This window comes from Sparus aurata, chromosome 18 (genome assembly GCF_900880675.1).
Source record: "Sparus aurata chromosome 18, fSpaAur1.1, whole genome shotgun sequence".
Lineage (NCBI taxonomy): Eukaryota > Metazoa > Chordata > Actinopteri > Spariformes > Sparidae > Sparus > Sparus aurata.
Window position 1 is genome coordinate 35,619,829 of NC_044204.1, and position 19,354 is coordinate 35,639,182.

Below are 19,354 nucleotides of genomic sequence, written 5' to 3' on the forward strand. Positions count from 1 at the left end.
GCCCCCCCGAGCTTGTTTCAGCTTTAATTTTTGGAAAAACAACTTTGCTTTTAGGACAATTGGATGGTTGCAAAAGCAGTTTCATTGCTCCATTTCATAATGTCCCCAGAGTCTCTGGAGAATTTCATGGTGAAAACATCACAACAATTAAGATAGTCCTGTTTCATTTGCTTGTTTATGTAGGGCCACAGAATGTGCCTGTCAGACACCTCCTGTGTGTTGAAAGATGGCCGTCCTGTCAGTACAAACCCAGAGGCAACTTGTTATATCCTGTTAAAAAATGTAAGTACAGAGTGAATGTCAGAGTCTACTTAGCAATTTTTTCGACAGCCAAATGTGACTCAGTTCCACATTTTCAAAAGGGACATTTCATTCTTGGAATTCGTAAAAGTAGATTTCCTGAAAGTCTTGATGCTATAATCACCCTTCCCACATCGTTTTACCTCCTACCAGCGCCTCCGTGGCACTCGCATAACCCTGTTCAAGGCTTCCCGAGAGGGTTTGGTAGATGATGTTTAGCATTTGACGATCGCTTCCAGTACGAGTGACCCAGTTCAGTCAAGCTGTCGCGGCGCATAAGAGTCTCCTATCTTCTACTTTTTGGTGTTGTATCTTCTCCCCCTCCGCCTCCCCTCCCTCAGCCATACGAGGTTCTCCCCTCGTTCGGTGCATCTGCGTGCCAGCAATTAATAATTGAGCATTTCATTCGTGTCATCTCTGAATGCGAGGAGGAACCATAAAAGGATGGAGGGAGCCTGAAGGGAGGCGGGTAGAGATCAGTAGGGGGAAAAAGGAGACTGTTGGAGGGAGCGAGGGAGATTTTGCAGCGTGTCAGTAGGGTGTGCTGTCTGCATCCTCATTAGCTCCACAAGGAAAGTGTGGTGAGGAGGAGGACGAGGAGGAGGCGGAGGGAGGGCCGAGACTTTGTTCTCGGTAATTAGAAAAAAAAATCTCGGTCAGCACCGACGCTTGGTGTGAATCTATGTGTCTGTGTGGGGGCGGGTGTGTAATAAGTGCACCCATCCTTTACATTTCTGTAAGCGAAAACCAGCCCCACCTTGCTGATGTCTGCATTGATTTTCTTTCCCCTCTGGTTTCAATTAAAAAGTCTCACTCAGACCAGGTGAAAATGTTCCGTGATAATCACTTAAGCTGCTGCCTTATTAACACCAAAGCACCTTCAAGTACAAGGTTTGATTTCAGCTTGATGAGCAGACATTCTTCCTCTGTGATGAGGCGGCGTTTCAAAGAGCCAGCTGGTAAACACACAGATGCAGGCTTCACACAGAGAAACATCCATTTGAATTTCCAGTTGATGTCGTGCATTCATAGCAAAGATAATTACAGGTTTTCACACCCCCAGGTGAAGCTTAACGGTAATACCTGAACTGATGCAGACCGATAACAAAACAGCAAATATTTCATTGGTTTTGTTTTTGTTTTGTTCCTTTACCACAAATAGTTTTTTTGCTTTCTTGCCCGGAGCACCGCTCGTGTCTGTACGGTAAATTTAGTGCTATAGCCAGCAGCCAATTAGCTCAGCATCTTGACTGTTTAATCCATACAAAAACAGGTAGAAAAATGCCATATCGAAAGGTTTCACTCTCATATAAAACCTTGGTTTCTGTGCAGATGCAACAAACAAGATATAACGTGTTAATTATGAGCTTCAGAGGTGCTGCAAGCTGGAAATGGCTTCCTCTGGACAGAGCCGGGCTGGTTGTTACCCCCGTTTCCAGAATTTGTACCAAAATAATATATAATCCTAAACATAAGGATATGCTGCTTTTTTTGTTATGTACAATATTTTAAGGTATTTCAAGACATCACCTTGAGCTCCGGGACACTGTAATAAGCATTTTTCATTTTTTCTTGGTCTGACTTATTCATTTTTACATGTAGTGTCTGTCGTGTCATGAAATCGTCAGGATGCTGGAATAAAGAATAAAGGCACCAAACTGAGACAGTTAATCATAATTCATCTGTAGTGGTGCTGAATCTTCACAGCAGAATGAAGCATTTTTGTACGCGCGGCTATTTTTGTCCACCGCCGCCAGAACTTCAGTGTTCACGTCCCAGCGCCGGAGGACGGAGGTATCAGTGTCATGTGGATACTTCCTCCTGTGGGTTTCTACTTCCTCTTTACTGTCAGAGGGCTCAGAGGTGACGTGTTTGATGTTTGCATTTTTAAAATCTCAAATTAAATCAGAAACGACGGCGTTGTTCAGCTCTGGAATAACCAATCGAGAATGTATTAACAAAATCCAGGAAAAATCAGATTGAGTGGCAGAACTGCCGGTTTCTCTGTGATATTTGAACTGACATGCTTCAAGATTTCATATGCGAGGTTTATCCTTTGAGCCCTCTGGCCAGTTGCATATAAATGAAAGTGAGCATTAACTTTCTTATCCATCTCCATAGCATTTGTTTACATGCTCAGTATGTTGGCATGTTTTGATAATCCTGGATGTACTGAGCCTAGAAGATTCAGTGCATCTCCGCCTCGTGAGATTATCTCTCTGCAATCCCTCTGGTAGCCATGAAAGTCCTGAGATGAGCTAGATGAGCATGAACACAAAACTGATATATTAAAAAAGCACAGTTCTTACAGCATGCCTTATTAACACTGACAGTCTGAATTCATTTCATATTTAGTGAGTTTATCTGAGAGCAAACTCTCCTCATTAGTATCTCGATGTTCCCTCCCAACGCCACCTGACGTATTAAACCTGAAATCGTGTCTGTAAGTTAACTGAGGTGCTAAAAGCGTTGTGTGAGTGTGGTGGAAGTCTGTATGTGTGTTTGTTTACCAGTCGTGTTGTAAGAACTTGACAGCCAGCAGCATCATTCAGAGGTCATTCTGAGTTTACCTCGTCTGCAGTGCCCAATTTCCTCGTCTGTGTGCTTCAGCAGGGCCATGGCTGTGGGAGGATGAGACATGCTTCCTCAGTTCATTCATAGTTCTCTCTCTCTCTCTAACACTTTCCACTCTCTCTATCTCATGTTTTCATCTTTTCACTTTTTTTATTTTTTTTTAAAAGCAGTGATCTGTGTTTGGCAAAGTGAGCAGTCTTACATTGCTGACGCATTAGATCGCAGCAGCACGTAGATCAAGTAAATCACAACGCAGATGTTCCAGCGTTAAATAACTCAGGCTCCCAAAAAATCATCATTTTTATCATGTTCAATCTTTCCATGATTTCCCTGATTAGCATCTCAAACGTTTGGACCAAAAAATGTCCCAAAAAAAACTTTTGATGTCCTTTTTATTTTCTTGTCTTGTTTAACCGACACACGGAAACCTTTAGATATTTAGTTTACAGTCTTCATGGACCAAGATTAACAGCAGATATTAACATCTGAGAGGCTTCAACTACTGACAATTTATTATAATAGTTAATTTATTTTCTGGTAATAGAGTGAATAATGAATCGACCCTCGAACAGAGAGGATCAAAATTTGGACAATTCTTATTCATGATGTGCTGTTTGATTTGATCCAGTGTGATATTTATGTTTTTTACAGTATATTTTGTTTATTATATGTTATTCATTCGTATATCTTATTTTTTGTGTGGCATGGTCATTTCAAGAAAATAACACCCAAAGTTATTCATTTAATAATGTATATATTAAGAAGAATTCTTCCATAAGGCTGTTATAATATTGTTACATGTCTTCGATGTACCTGCACACTCGTGAAAGAAGAGATGTTGCTTCTAAATTGTGCAATAATGTGATTTTGGAGGCCTGTATCTTCCCAGTTTTTAACAACTCTTTACTCTATTCATAATTTGGAATCATAACATCTTGGACATCTCCTCTGCCTCCTGTGGTATTTGTGCTAACTGTCTCTTTCTTTCTGTCTTCCAGTCCTGACGACATCGGAAGCTGCTGGTACATCCTGTTGTCCGGCTCCGTCTTCATCAAAGAGTCCATGTTCCTGCCCAGAAGCAGGTAGGATCATCGGCCATCTTGGTTCAGGGCTCCGTTCAGTGGCTTGATATCGGTGCTAACGTGTGAACAGCTCCGTCACAGAAGGAGATAAAAAGCTAATCCTGGACTGACAAGAGAGAGACAATTTTAATTTATACAATCTCAAAATAGTTTGTTTCCCCTCTTTTCAACTTTCTCTCATCCACAGATGTAACCAGGAGCGATTCCTTTTATCAAAATGGGCTTATTAAACATTGTTAGCAGAGCGGCTGCTTGAGGTCACAGAGGACAGATCGGCCTGTTGGCTTCTCACAAAAGTTAAAACCAGATAATTGTTTTTCTGTCCCAAAAATATATTTTATTTATGTTGTCACAGAAAATAATCACTGAGGAGGAAGTGACCACTGCTGCCGACTCAGGGAATTTTGCAGTCTTTGATTTCTAAAAGTGACACATTCATTATTATTGTCCAACCACTGCACAAAATATGAATGTGCTGACGTGTCAATTATTGGCATCTAATTGGTGCAGAGGATTTTAATTTGAACTGATTGCTGGTATAATCCAAACAAACCGGTATTCCAGTGCATCTGGTACATTTTTATTGCAGGACACCAGAGATGATCAGCAAATCCTCCCTGCAGTTTCTAGAGAAACGAAGCAAGCAAACTGACAAAACACAGAGCAAAGAATAAGCGAATATTCCCAAAGAAAAAGTCCAGAATGAAAAGACGAAGAAGAAGTAAAGGGAATAACACGGAATCATCCCCAGTTCACATGAAAAACACAACGTTTAAACTTCCAGTTAACAGAAAGCAGAAAACATTTTGATTGTACAGATTCTACATCAGAACGTATTCACTCAGATTTATTTACTATATTTTTACTCCAGGTCCTTTTATTAAGCATTTTAAAGCAGATGTGAATATTGAATAAGTGTTTCATAACTCACTATATTGTAGATACAGTGTCCAGCTGTGTTCATCAATACGTGGAGGCTGTTAGTGATGAGATAGTGATATTATAGAAAAGTTGTAATAACAGCTGTGATAATATAAAATACATCTTCATAGGGGAAGTAGTATTTTCTGATGAATACAGAACATTAACAGTTGAAACATCCCCTCAGCTGAATACAACATTATGTTTATGCTTACATTCATACAATAAGAGGATGTAAAGTGTTACTCATGAATTTATATTGTCCGTTCCGTAATTTAGCACAATAACAACACACCACCACATTCTAACATCAACATAAGTCACACCACGGAGAAACAGTTGCTTTGATTATAGTGTCAGCTTCACTGGAGGGAAAATGCAACAATTTCATTTCGTTAATGGTTAAAAAAGTGTTTGAGGTCATGATTCACATGTAACACCACCTCCTGCTCTGATACGGCAGGTTTTCAAGAAACAAATGTTTGAAGCAGGATTTTGAAGAAGTAAAGATTTGTGAGTGTTTCACCAGAGCCCGACCCCCGTGATGGATCATAATTATCTACGACACGTTCAGAGGACTTCAGATTAATGTTTCCCTCTGCAGCTCTCAGCCATCAGCTCACAGCAGTGATCACCACCTCTGAAGCCAAGACCCAAATGTTAAAAAGCTGCGATTTCACAAGCAGATCTGTTACATGAACCATCTCTGTGGGCGTCTTGAAAACAATGATCTTTTTATCCATTAGGCTTGCATAACACACACCTACGACCACTCAGAGCTCGGGGCCGCCACTTTAGCCCGTGCAGCGCAGCTATCCCAGCAGCACACTGTGGGGGTCGGCAGCGGTCATTCTCTGGATTCACGCGAGTGTGGGAGGCATTTAAAACGGAAGACTTGATCGGAAATGTGCCAAAAAGCTGCTCCCCCTCTTAAATACGACCTTTTCAGTTTTGACAAGGTGAAAGTGGGTGTATGGGATACCGGAGGGGGATTTGCAGGTATTGGCAGATTAAAGTTAATGCCCGGCTGCAGTCGCTGGGGAAGACTGAGCTCTGAAAATGTTTACTAAGCATATGTTGCAAGCAAGCCTGCGTAGGAGACCACTCTGCTGTATGAGACCGCATGAAGTTAGCTCGCTTTGTTTCGAGAGATGCCAGCTGTGTTGCACAAGACTTTCTCAATTCTGTCACTAAATTATACATTTGATGCACAATCTGGAAATTGAGCTCCAGCAATCACAAACACTTCAATCAGAATATAGAGCAGAGTCGGTTGTGGGAGCAATTTTACAGAGCGTAACAACAGATAGTCTGCTGAGCTCCATTTGTATGAATTGACTCAAACTAGTCAGGCAACAAATGTTGTCAGTGATGACAGTTTCTTGTGGGGTTTTTCCCTCCGGCACTTCTGACAGCGCCGATTCAGATCTTGCCATTTTAACTTTTGTCGAGTTGAGTCAAGCCGCGCTGAGATGGACCTTCACTGGAGTGGGTCAAAGGCCTGTCTGCCCCGCCTCCAAACAGGCCGCGGTGATGTCACACAACTGTGTTAAACCCAGAACACGGCGCCGTCTCTTACCCTCAAACAAACGTGCATCATGATGGCGAGACTAATGTTCCTGCAGTTGACCAGAGAGAAAGACGCTTTAAAAGTCTCCGTGTCTTCAGCTCTCAGTACTTTTGTAGATTCTCTCCTGCAGCTGTCTTTGCACTTTCAGACATCTGCTTTATTTTACTGTTTCATCATGTTCGCTTTGAGCTGTTTCAGGAGTTTGGTGAAGTTACAGCTGGTGTGAGCTCAACATCTCCTGGTTTTGCTACGTCATTATAAAAGCTTTCATATAACTAGATATTGGGGGACTTTTATTGTGAAGAATGTATAGGAAGTGAAATGTGTTTATTACAAAAGTAGTGAAGCAGCTATTCTTTGATAATCCTGCAGGGAGAAAGAGTGTTTACAGCCGCTCCGTTGCCCACGTCAACAGTTACAGACGCACCTCGGAGCAGGTCGCCATGTCGTATTGGAAATGAAAATCCCTGCGGCGCTGTTCTGCCGTAAATATCGCCCGTCCTTACTCAGAAGAAAAGGTGGAAGTAATGTGTTGCTAGAGCACCACAAAACCTCTTAGATGAGTCCACAGCGTGATAGATTAACAATATCTCCGTATCAGAATAATAACTACTAAAATCATCAGGACATGTTGACTTATCAGTTTGTTCTGGTAAAGTGTGACACCATGACAGGTCACAGATTCTGTACTGTGCGCTGATTGGTTGGTTGGATATCTGGCATGCTGTTATTGGTTGTTGTAGATATAATTGTCTTCAAGATTAGTTTGAGACATTTTTATAAATTTTAGCTGATAGAGCTGTTGTGAGTGTTACATATTACAGCTGTGCCTTCTTCAGCAGCCCTCGCTGTGCAGCTGCCAGAGAGAAAACATCGTTTTTGTGGGTGAAATGAAGCGAGGCCTATTTCCCCAGTGACAAGAAAACATTTTTTGAAATGACACACTCAAAATGACACATTCTCATTCAAGTTTTCAAGGACTTCTGGGTCATGTAACTCGCTCAGCACTCCAATTCAATTTTCAGTTGAAGAAGGAACCATTTCTTTTGACAGCGGCTGTATTCCCCGTAATGGTTCCAGAGAATCGTTCACTGTCTGTTACAGTAACAGCATGGTACATTATTGTGCATACACTAGAAGCCAGCTGACGTCACGGCAGATCCACGACTGTCGCACCTCAACAGGTGTGACAGTGTTTGTACAGAGGTGACATGTTTGGTTTCATGCTGAGGTGTTTCCTCTTTACTATCTAAGCTATTGTTGTGTTTCTCTTTCAGTTCACAGTAGTTTTCGGTATTTTCTTCCTTCATACTGGGATTTTTTTTTCTCATTGAAGTTTTTGTAATGGCCATAATGACAAAGAAAAGAGATTAGAGGAGAAATGGTGAGGTTCAGATGGCGCGGAGGGGAAATTGGTCGTGACGCGAGGAACTGAATGGAGTCCAGCGGGACTTCCTGAAGCTTTTAAAGATGTGGTGGAATTGGGTTTCAAGCAGGCCCTGCCCAGAAGTGGCTGCTCATATCTACTCTGGCAGCAAGGTTGAAAACCTGATATGCCTCCATCACTTCTCTCTGTGCTCGTCTCTCAGTGCTCGTCTCTCAGTGCTGCCCCCTCTTCACCGGTCTCTGTAGTGAGATGTGATCCAGAGAGGTATGACTCAGTCGTTAGGTGAAAGAAACCAACCAACCCCTAACATGAGATCAAATACAACCCAAATAGATAAATCTCAGTAAACAGGATGACACAGAAACATGTAGAAACACGTGCTGTTTGAAGCATGTTCTGTGTTCATGTCAGGGTCAGACTGGATGGATTTGTCTGGTCCTGCCCGAGAGACGAGGCAGACTGCACAGTGGACCAATCACAGTCCGCCATCTTTTATAATACGTTTAGGTAAACATGAGATAATGACCAGAGACTGACTTGTTCCACCTGATTCCAGCCTGTTAAATGTAAGGACCTCCTGCTCTTCTTCATTTGTGGTTGTAAAGACAGAAGAAGCTATACAAAGACTTTTATTCTGACTCTGGGAATCTTTCTTTTTAACTCAATAAATTAGCAGATGAACTGATGATGTGTCAGCTGGCCGTTTGTTGCAGCCTCACTCCTGACTTGATGATAATGGTCAAGTGGTTTCAGGTTTGCTGAACAGAAAGTAAAAACATCTTTGTTCTTTCGCTTCTCTTTGTGTACAGTTACAACAGCACACACAGCTTAGAAATTAGATATCTGAGGGTAAGTCAGAATCTGACACGCGTCTTTTTGTCATTTCTTGCGCTGGTCGTCCTCTGACATGCACATTTATTCCAGATGCTCCACACATCTGTTGGTTGGGTCACGATCAAACTCATAATGTGTCCTCTTGATCCTGCGTTTGTTTAATTCATGTGAACAAAAGTGTGATTCTCTGGATTTAAAATCCACTCACATTTGACACAGAGTTGTTGGTTGGTTGCTCTTGTTGTGGGCAAATGTAGAGTTATTTATAGATCGATGTGCACATGTGTCGATGCTGCAGTTCTCCATTTAATGCAACTCAGCAACTTTCTTTTTAAGCAATGGACAGAAAACTTCAAATGATGTAAAATCATAACACCTAAACTTTGGCAGAACAGATCAATAAAATATTTCTCATTAGCCTTTTCTCCCAAACAGCATCATTCATGAAAAAATGTTCAAATGTTGTGTAACATGTTTGGATATTCTTAGCTGCAGTTTGAATGATATCCCCCTGTGTGGAACTTAAACTTCCACCATGATATAGACTTTATTAACCTCCAGCTGGTTTCACTTCCTCTCCTCGTGCTGCTGCCTACATTTATTATCAGATGACTGCTGTCAGAACTTTACCTCTGGTCATTCGCTGGACAGTTTTAGATCATCAGCTCACCAAAAACGCAACTGTTCACTGAATTGAGCTCATATCAGCAGCCAGTTAGCAGAAGGATGTCATCATTTTTATCCTGTGAACTGCTGGGAGAAAAGGTCAGCAGCGTTCAAATCATTTCTTGTCAGTCAGCAGCAGCAGCAGACTCATCTGTGACTGGGAAATAAACACTGATTCAGTGGTAATTCATTCCCTAATTGTGAAAGTACAGATCCAACTCATCTCTTTTTCAGTGCTGGAAACTATGAACAGTTTATGCTTGAAGGGGATTTTTATTCTTACTGTATCTGTAAATGTTGTATTTGCAACTTTGATTGAAAGTTTATGTGGTCAAGTGAGTTTGTGTATTATTTTCCAACTGATTTACAGGCAAAACATCTAAAAATAACAAAAGACATTCACATGAGCGCCACTGCTGAAGACTCTGTTATAAAGTCACATTATGAGTGAATGGTCTCTTCTAAATGTTCAAATTGAACTGAACTACTGCTGAGTAGCTTTTTCATGAGCTATTCTAATGTGAAGCTTGAAGTGTTAATGTAATTTGAAGGAGGTTTCCACCAATTTTTACACATTTATATCAATTTATTAGTCATAGGAGTTCTACTTGGCTGTATAATGCCTTCTGTGGCTCTTAACCAGTCTGAGGTCATCGTGGTTGTCTTGACTTTCTCTGGATGGTTTAAGAATTAATAGAAAGTTTGCAATATTAATTTGGGCCGTGGAGTTTTAAGAACCTACAGTACCTGTGAGAGACATTTGATGAAGAGACATTACTTTAGTGACATTATAGAGATGAGAGGATCCAGTATTATCTCTGCTGCTTGACGCATCGCTCTGATTTTGATTGTATTATTTTAAAAAGCTGTACATAACGTTCGTACAACAACTCTTCACTTTGGGATTAAATATTATTGAGATTTGCTCGTCGCCAATTATGTTTATTTTTTCACCAGTAAAGCAGTCTGAAGTCTAATCCTTCGTCAGCCGCGCTGCCGACTCATTACATCTTGAGCTGTTTGTTAGCCTTCACATTCAAACGAGGATCAAGGCTGATCCATAAGTATGAGATCTGTGGAAGTGGTTGATGTGGAAAGTTTTTGCATTAATTCATTTGGCAGACTTACAACAAGTACATTCAATAAGAAGAAGCCAGCGCTGGATGTCACGAGAAATGTAAAGTGCAGCTCTCAAATAAACAACTTGAAGTGTGTTCAGAGGAGAAGTGGTTTGGTTTTTGTTTTAATAATGGTGTTAATTGTAATCAGAGGATGAACCATGTGACTGCTCTGAGACACATGTAAAAAAAAACAATATAGCGTGTGACCTTGAACAAAGTAGAGATAAAGAAAAAAAACGAGTATAACTTTAACTTTAAATACTCTGCTACCAGGAAGTATGCTAACCGTGTTATGGTAAACTAAGACAGCTGTTGGGCTTTCCTCCATTCACTGATCAGTTGTTTGGTTGTAATGTTAGCAATTAGCATTTCTGCCAACCACAGATATGTCCAACGTGGCGTATCACGTTCACATGATATGCTTGTTAGCCACCTTCCACACCAGGAGGTGGAGGAAGTTGTGGTGGCGTTGATACAAGCTAAACAGCCGACAGCAGTCCGAGTCACACCCCTGGATATTTGTACTGAGACCTGCCGACACGTCCAGCTATATTTCAAGGGAAGACAGAAATTACTCAGTCCGATTAATCGATTATCAAAAGAGTCGGCTGTTAAATTAAGAGTCTGCAGCTAATCAATTAATACTTTTAGCTCTATCAAAAATGTTAAATTCAAAGAGTGAATAATCAGCTGGACATTCATTCAGATTTTCAGTTGTATTCTATTTAATTTGACAGGATTCATTCAAAGATCTATTGACTACTCAGTTGTTTACGAAAGTTTATGAGCAACCTCTACCGAAAGGGGAGGATACCAGCTGTCCACACCTACCCACTCCTACACAACACACACACACACAAATACGTGCATGGACACACACCCCGCCCTCTCACTCACTGGTAACTCTGTAGCAGGAAGTGAGTCGTACGCTGGAATGCTGGCTGCAGTCAACGCACCACATTACACACAGAGGAAGAGAGAGAGAAAAGGGGGCCGAGCCATCGGGCAGAGGCTGATCCACACACACTTTCCGAGCCACACACTCCCATTCTCTCAGACAGCAGCAGCGGGGTGTGTGCAGGACGATATGCCGCAGCCACACCAAAGTGTCAGGACTCGGGACGTGATTGTTGGACTGACTGTGGGACAGTGGGACTAACCGCGGGAGGATATTTTAGAAGGAGAGGACCCTCTTATCTTATCAGGTGGCGGTGTCAGTCTGGGAGCAGTTTGGCGTGTCGGGGGTGAGTGTCCAGACTACAGCAGTACTTAATGACTCACCAACGCTGTGCCTAGATACTGCTGTGTGTTTTTTTTGGTTGTAATTTAAAAGTCTGACTCGTCTGCGAGCCGGGAGCTGGTTGTAGTAAAGCCTTCAAATCTGGAATGCGAAGCACGACTTTGATGTTATTTTGGATCTGACAGTGTGCGGTGTGTGCTGCCAGTGAAAGGGGTGTGCGCTCCTCAAGTTCGGAGGGGGGGGGGCAACTTTGGCAACTTTGAAACCAAAACAAAGATGGAGCTCCTGCTGAGGGGAGAATGTGTTAAAAATGGATGATAGCAGCAGAGATGATTGATTGATACGTCTTGGAGAAGTTTTGAGTGGCTAGCGTTGTCCCGCTCCCTCCTAACTTCAATGCCCTTTTCTCTTAGCCCCTACGATGTCCGTGAGGTTGTATTTCGGGAAGGAAAAAGTCACGAGTCAATCGCACATTCTTGGCATCAGCGTCTGCCTCTATTTCAGAAGTGGCGGGGCAAAGGTCCGCGGTATGTGTGTGGCACGGCCATGCTGTTCCTGCGAGGTATTCTGTTTATGTTTGGATGGCGAGAGGTGGTCGGACGGTCAGCTGCAGCTCTGAGAGGATGTTGGTAAACCCTTCTAGCCTGGATGCTGTTTTCATTGACTTAACAGTCGTGGACTCTTGAGACTCCTTCCTCTCCTTCCGCTGACCTTCCCTCCTCCTGTGCTGGGTCTAAAGTCTTGCATAACCAGGGAGTTTAATCTTTGTCCTTCTTAAGGGTCTGGTGGGTTAAAGAAGCCGGTGTGCCCTCTCACCACTTACTCAGTTAAACTGCTTAACAGAGTGAGGAGCCCCCCTTCCTCCCTCCACCCTCCTCCTCCTCCTCCAGCTAAGACCAGGGGTGCAGATTAGGGATTGCACTGCCTCATTCAGACAGCAGAATGGATCTGAGGCTTTGGTGGTGGGCTGCCGGGCCTGCAGAGTGAAAGGCTGGTGATGCATGTGGACTGACATTCCAGACGCCCGGGCTTGTTGTATAACGGGGGGGAATGCGAGGCCACTGAGGCAGGGGAGATGTCAGTCTGTCAACTGAGAGAGAGCTTCAGGGTTTAATTTGAAAGAGAGATACTGGCCGCCTGTCTGAAAGCAGCTCATACAAAGTGTCTGATGGCAGCAAATTCAGGAACTTTTCAAAAGAAGAGAAGAGGAGCTATTTAAAGAATCTACGTTTCACGTGCCTGCAGCGGTTCTATGTTTGTGTTCATATCGTCGGCTTGCTAACGTGTTGCACTTGGATTAGTTTGTATTATTTTATGTTTTATATTTATTCATCTATTTATAGAATTTTTAACCAAAATAGAATATTTTAAAAGCAGACAATAAAAAAAATGGTCGTAAGTCAAATCTCTTCTCTCATTTTATTTCTTTTCTTGATTTTAAGTAGGGGTGAGAGTTAATATAATAAGTAACTAATTATATTATTAATGTCACGATACAGCAATTCTGGGATATTTGGTACATTGCAAGACAATCATCTCCAATACATCACAATCTCTTTGACTGAAGTACAACAAATACCCCTGAAAATGCACATAAGCAGTATTTTGTGTGTGTAGAAAGTAGAACAGGCAGCAGTCGGGGAACGTTATGAAACATGGAAGTAGGTCAGTGACACAACTACATCATGTGAGGTCATGTTTAAGCAACAGGTGTTGCACCAAAGCCAGGTGTATCAGGACCAAATCAGCCTTTGAAGGAAAGGTTGTAGCTTTTAGCTGTCAGATAAAGTCTTTAACTATCATTTTGATTGGTTGGATGGATGTTAAGCTTTGGGAAAGACTCGAGACAGTTATATGCTACATGCACGTCAGAAACTGGTGTAAAATGTTGTACTTGTACCCTCATTTAAGAGATTTTGAGTTTATGTCTGTCTGTGCATGTATATGCAACGTGTTTATGAATGTATGTATTGCATGATGTCTGTTTTATTTTTAATGGCTTCTGTTGAGTGAATTCCCCTCGAAGGGACAATTAGGTGAAGATAATGATGTTATATAAAATGTTGCAGCACATACAGCTGCGTTTTGTCCTGGAAAGTATGTCAGTGATAATCTTTCCTCAGCGCTGTTATCAAAGAGTTGGATACCTGTTCAAGCATCTGGCACCTTTCTTATCTTCCTGTATCCTCTTATCTGGCTTTGTAAGTTTGTCAGCCGACACACTCGGTATTTCTCAGGAAAAAGAGAACATTGCATCAACTTGTGGACCTGGATTTCACACTGCTGAATTATTTATTTGCGAATAGATTGTGCACATACTTCAGCATCCTTTAGTAAAGCTATTACAAATTAAATATTTGCATGGGTCAGACTTTGCATGCGTGATGGTGTTGATTGCTGCAGGGATGCACAAATCCCAACGCAACCAAGCATCAACTGAAAGAATCAAATGTTTGTTTTAAACATATGTTATTTCTCTAATTTGCATTCACCCACTCATTAGGTTTTACTTTATGTTTGCTCAGGACTAGTCATACAGCAGTGGAGGCTTTAATCTCCAAACAAGACACTTTTGTGTTAGAAAAACTCTCGCCCCCTCACTCTGCACTTCTATAATCCCTTCTTTAATATCTCACGTTGCCAGTGGCATTTGCCTCCTGCAAAATGGTGGATCGGATTACAAATGTTCGGAATGTAATGGAGGGACATGATTGAACATGTCACTTTGGTGTTTGCATTTAGTGGCCAAGCGTGTTTCGTGATGCACAATGGGTGGAATCACTGCTCCCCTTTCCACAGTAGAGCCAGCCAAGAGAGGCTCAACAGGATCAGAGCTGCTACCGACTCTAAATGTCTGTAAAGACCGGATCAAAAGCACTCGTTCGTTCCTCAGAAGCTGCTGCCCGGCTGACAAATCATCTTTGCTGGATATAAGTTGGACGAGAATTCCAACGTTTGTCTTCTTGTGAGAATGTGAGTGAAATTACAGAGTAAGCTCTCCATACTGTAGCTGCGTTCGGCTCTGTGGTGGAATTCAGCCGGTGTATGTCGGGAGGCTACAAGCAGAGCTGAACGGCATTACACCAGAGCTCAGGCAAAGCAAACAGCCACCATCAGCATTAACCCGCCGACTGCCTTTATTCTCTCAGCTCGTCGTGGTCCGGCCTGTCACTGACTGTTGTCTTTGATTTCACTTTATGCAACCCAGCAGCAGTTCACTATAGTTCTTTGACAAACTGTTATTCAGAGGGTATCATAAAGTTGACAAATTAGTCAATAAAACTGCAGCACCGGCAGAGAAACAACAGAACGGCTGACAAAAGAGGAAAAAACACAAAACCCAACAAAAGGCTTGTCGGTGAAAGGCGGCAGAAAGAGAAAAGCAAAGCAAGCGGAATCGACTTTTAGAAAATAAAAGGCTCCATGAAAAATCATTATTTGCTCTTTGCCAAAGTGGCAGGTAGAGTATCACCTGCTCTCTGCAGCTGGCTGACCGGGCCGGACCGACACCATGTAGCCACACGCCCAGAGCTCCCGAGCATTTAGGCCACGCTGTGCCTGAAGTCTGCACCTGTCAGTGTGATCGATGAAGGCTGCCACCTCCACAACCTTCGTGCAGATAGCCACACAACATACTCACTGCTCACTTCAGTGTGAGTACTGAGACGTTCCACACCTGAGGTTACTCACTTCACATCAGCCACACAGTGAAGGGAAACAACCAGAGGATCAGCACATTTCATTAATGAAATAAGAACATCAGTGTGTGATAACAGCAGCCTGGAACCAGTACAACTTAAGCAATATGACAATTGGTTATGAAAATAATTGCCTCTTAATTTTCTTTCACCTCAGTTATCGATCGTTGGACAAATACTTACAGCTCTGATAAAATAAATGCATTGAAAAAACTAGTCAAAATAAACAGCAGCTGTTGAGTCATAGATGTAATATGTATGAACTTGTGCTCAGTTTGTTTTCGGCGTGTTTTATTACTCAGAATTGTCCAAGTTTAAACTTCTGTTTAAACATCAGGGAAGTTGGTCCCTCGGAACATCCTCAGTATGAAACGAAATAAAACAAACAAAAGATGCAAATGAAGAAATAAAAGAAGCGGATAAGAAACAAACATGAATGAAATGATTAGGGCTGCAACTAGTGATGATATTGATTGTTATCTCTGTGTGAGAGGTGGAACTTCTTCAAGACACAGAAACACGTCCAGCTGCCTGCAGTGTAGCAGTTAGTAAGATTTCCACAAGCCACAGTGACATCTTCAAATTGTTGTGTGTAACCAGCAGTCAGTATATTTACTCCAGGAGAACTCTTCACCTCTGAGAATGAATCTAATCCAATTTTACTGGAAACAAACACAATTTCATGATTAATTCTCAGTTCACCAGGTTATTATGGTTATTTTCTTTATAATTCTCTGTTCTATTGTTGTGTGTGTTGACATTGCTGGAGCTTCCAGGCCACCTTTGCCTCGATCTGAATTTAAAGATGAATGTCCCACTTTCGCAAGAAATCCCAGCTGGAGAATCTAAATAATGCAACGCAGGACGCATGCACGACACGAGGCAGCCACATGAACTCGACAGCCGCCTGTTCTTTTGGTGTCACTCGAGTTTATCTAAAAGAAATATTACCAAACCAACAAGATGTGGGTCACATTCTCAATCGAAGGACGGTTAAAATAACAAACAAGGAAGTCCTTGTGTCTCCACATCGAGGTCTTGTGCTGGACAAAGGCTGCATTCTTCATCAAACCCACAAGTTGGGTCTCCTCATGCTCAGAGTTTCCATGGCTGCTGCCCTTCTGTGAGACATTTTGGTCTCTGCTGCTTTTAATATTCCAGCTCCCCCCTCTCATTAGCAGCCAGACATACTGTACAACTTGTGACGTCACGAAAGTGGACTTTTCCAGAGGCGGGTGTTTCCCTCCAGGTGGGAGTGGTTCCAGCTGAAAGGAGGAACTGTCCATTCAATGCTGCTCTGTTCAACATTTATATAGAAATTCCATAGTGCATATTTAAAATGTTGTGCAGAGACTCACCTGTAGACTCACGCAGATATTTAAATGATCCGCCTGCTTCTTGGCCATCAGTGTGCCGTCGGAAAACAGATGCACATTTGCAAAGGGGTGCTACACTGCTCCGCTTTTGTTAACATCAACTTGTCACCCAAAATAGTTTTTCTCATCATTTCATAAATGTCTTTTTCCCTCTCCAGTTTTGGGAAGCGGTCAGCCGGCAGCCTGCGACGCGGATGTGAGTGCATCGTCCTGGAACCCTCAGAGATGATTGTGGTGAGTTCTATTGTTCAGACTTTTAGCACATAAGCGTCAAAATTATCTCTGTGTAACATTCACCAATCAGAGTGATCAAGCTGCCAACACGGTGAAAGGAAGAAAAACACGAGGAACAAATACACTCATGCATTTTCTCTCACTCATCTGTAGGACGGCAACTAACACTAACTTTCACTGTCGATTAATCCAACAAATATTTTCTCAATTAATCGAGTAGTTGTTTCTGGTCTATAAAATTTCAGGAAACTAAAATTGTTGATTATGATTGATATCCCAAATCAAAATGGCATCTATGTTTTGTTTTGTAAATGTTTATTTTTGTCCACAACTGGAAGATTTCAGTCATAGACAGAAAAGAAACCAGAGGGATTCAAATTTAAGAAGCTTAAATCCAAGAATTTTTAGTTTTTCTCTTCAGACAATTATGCAAACCAATTATGCGATCAATGGATTATCACAATTGTCTGCAAATAATTTAATAGTTGACACTTAATCGATTAATAGCTGCAGCTCTGCTCGTCTCTGATGTTAGCGTGGAAAATTACTTGTATAATAACTATTGATTTTGTAATTCCTTCACGTAAGAGTGGGTTGTCCCCATGTGGATCACTAAACCTACATTACCTACAGCGCAGCGGATCATTTGAGAGTCGGTCCTGTGATGTTTTGTGCTAATCTTTACATGTGCCTCATCACAACCTTAAAACACAGCTGTAGTTAACCGCTTCGTTGCTGGAGTCCTGCATGTGCCGGGGACTCACGAGTCCAGGACCGATAGAAACTCTGACCCAGTTTAATGGGAGATAAAATGTTGGCATGAGGTAGAAGTTTGCAGGGAACAAATCATTCCCGTCTCAGAGGGGCACAGAGGCAGGAGGTAGCAGAACAATACAATCATCTGTTGAACAGAAGCCCTCTGAGGCCTGCACATCAGAACAGATGCAAGTTTTGCTGATGAATCTGAGCGAACAGGGAGGCAGAATACTGGAGACAGAAATCCGTGTTGTGAAAATGAAACAGCTGTTGTTCATAGTGCAGCGAGAAAACAGACTTGATGAAACGTGACAGGATGGGAGGTGAATCCAAACTGGATCTGAGTTCTCTAGAATCCTTCCCCAGTTTTAATAAAGTCACATATTGTGAATTGTTTTGGTATTTATCGCCTTGAGGTGCTTACATTGGAAAGAAACAAATAACCCTAAATAGTTTTGCAACGGACAATTATTTGCATTATCTATTTTCACCACTAATCAGTTATTTGCTGTAAAATGTCAGAAAATAGTGACAATATCCTCAAAACATAAAGATATTCAGTTTCTGTTACACAAAACAGTGAAAAAGCAGCAAATCCTTACAGATGAGAAGCTGGAAGTAGAGAATGTTTTGCATTTTATGCTTTAAAAATGACTCTTAGGATTAATTAATATTCAAAGTTGATGCATATTATTGTTCTCCCGGCTGAATAATCAATAAACCGAGCAGCTCGGGGGATAAATGCTTATCATATTTCCCGCAAACAAAACTCAAGAAACCTTTCTGAAGAGCAGGAAACATCTTGAATCTTGAAGACCAGTGATTCAAACATCATACTTATCCACGCTTTATGTCAAATAAATGATTGAGATAAACCTTCAAACGTTGTTGTAATTTGGTGTTTTTAAATGTTTCCTGTCATTACAACTTTCACACAACCATCCTCAAACAGATTTATCTTTAAAGAGGCATTAAATTGGGAAAACAGACCACAGCCCGCCGCTGAAAAACATAATTAGCCGAATTAATATTGTGTCGAGCAGTTGCAGGCAGCAGCATGTCGAGGGGCCGTGAACAAAGCTGTGCAAATATTTTGATTACTTTGGCCAGAACACTTCAAACACTGAGAGTGGAGCCGACACGTCACAGCGTTACGATGCTGACTGAACCATCGTCCACTGATAACACTGTTTTCTGCAGGATACTTTTTCAAGCACGTACAAATCCTTTCTTAAAGGAAGACATCAAATATAACCCACTTTTTGCAAGCACGTAATAACGACCGGTTGTTGCTGCTGCTGCCGTCACCGCACATCTTCACTGATCTCCACTCACATACTGTAATTGCTGTGTGTCCATGAATGTGCGTCGTAGATGGGGGGGCTTCTGTCATCTGAGCCCATATCAGCTTCACACCAGCCCCTCAGTAATAACACCCTCTGCTCTGCTCGCTGCAGACACTCTGGTCTTACCCCCTTTTTTGCTATAAGAGGTGTCAACCCGCCCTGTAATTACTGAGGAGGGTTTGTGCTCAGGGACATGGATACTCCACTCTACTACAAGTTTGACGAACACAGCCAGAGATGCACACGCTC

The 19,354-nt window shown here is 42.0% G+C and overlaps 1 protein-coding gene across 11 annotated transcripts in view; it reads left to right on the plus strand.

Annotated features, from left to right (window-relative positions):
* The window catches only part of rapgef2b (Rap guanine nucleotide exchange factor 2b), a 110,230-nt gene that overhangs the window by 38,094 nt on the left and 52,782 nt on the right, over positions 1-19,354 (plus strand). For all 11 annotated transcript variants that reach the window (XM_030395652.1, XM_030395653.1, XM_030395660.1 and 8 more), the window contains exons 4-5: positions 3,873-3,956; positions 16,928-17,003. In XM_030395652.1, coding sequence (XP_030251512.1) covers positions 3,873-3,956; positions 16,928-17,003 — 160 coding nt within the window. The remainder of the gene's footprint in view (positions 1-3,872; positions 3,957-16,927; positions 17,004-19,354) is intronic.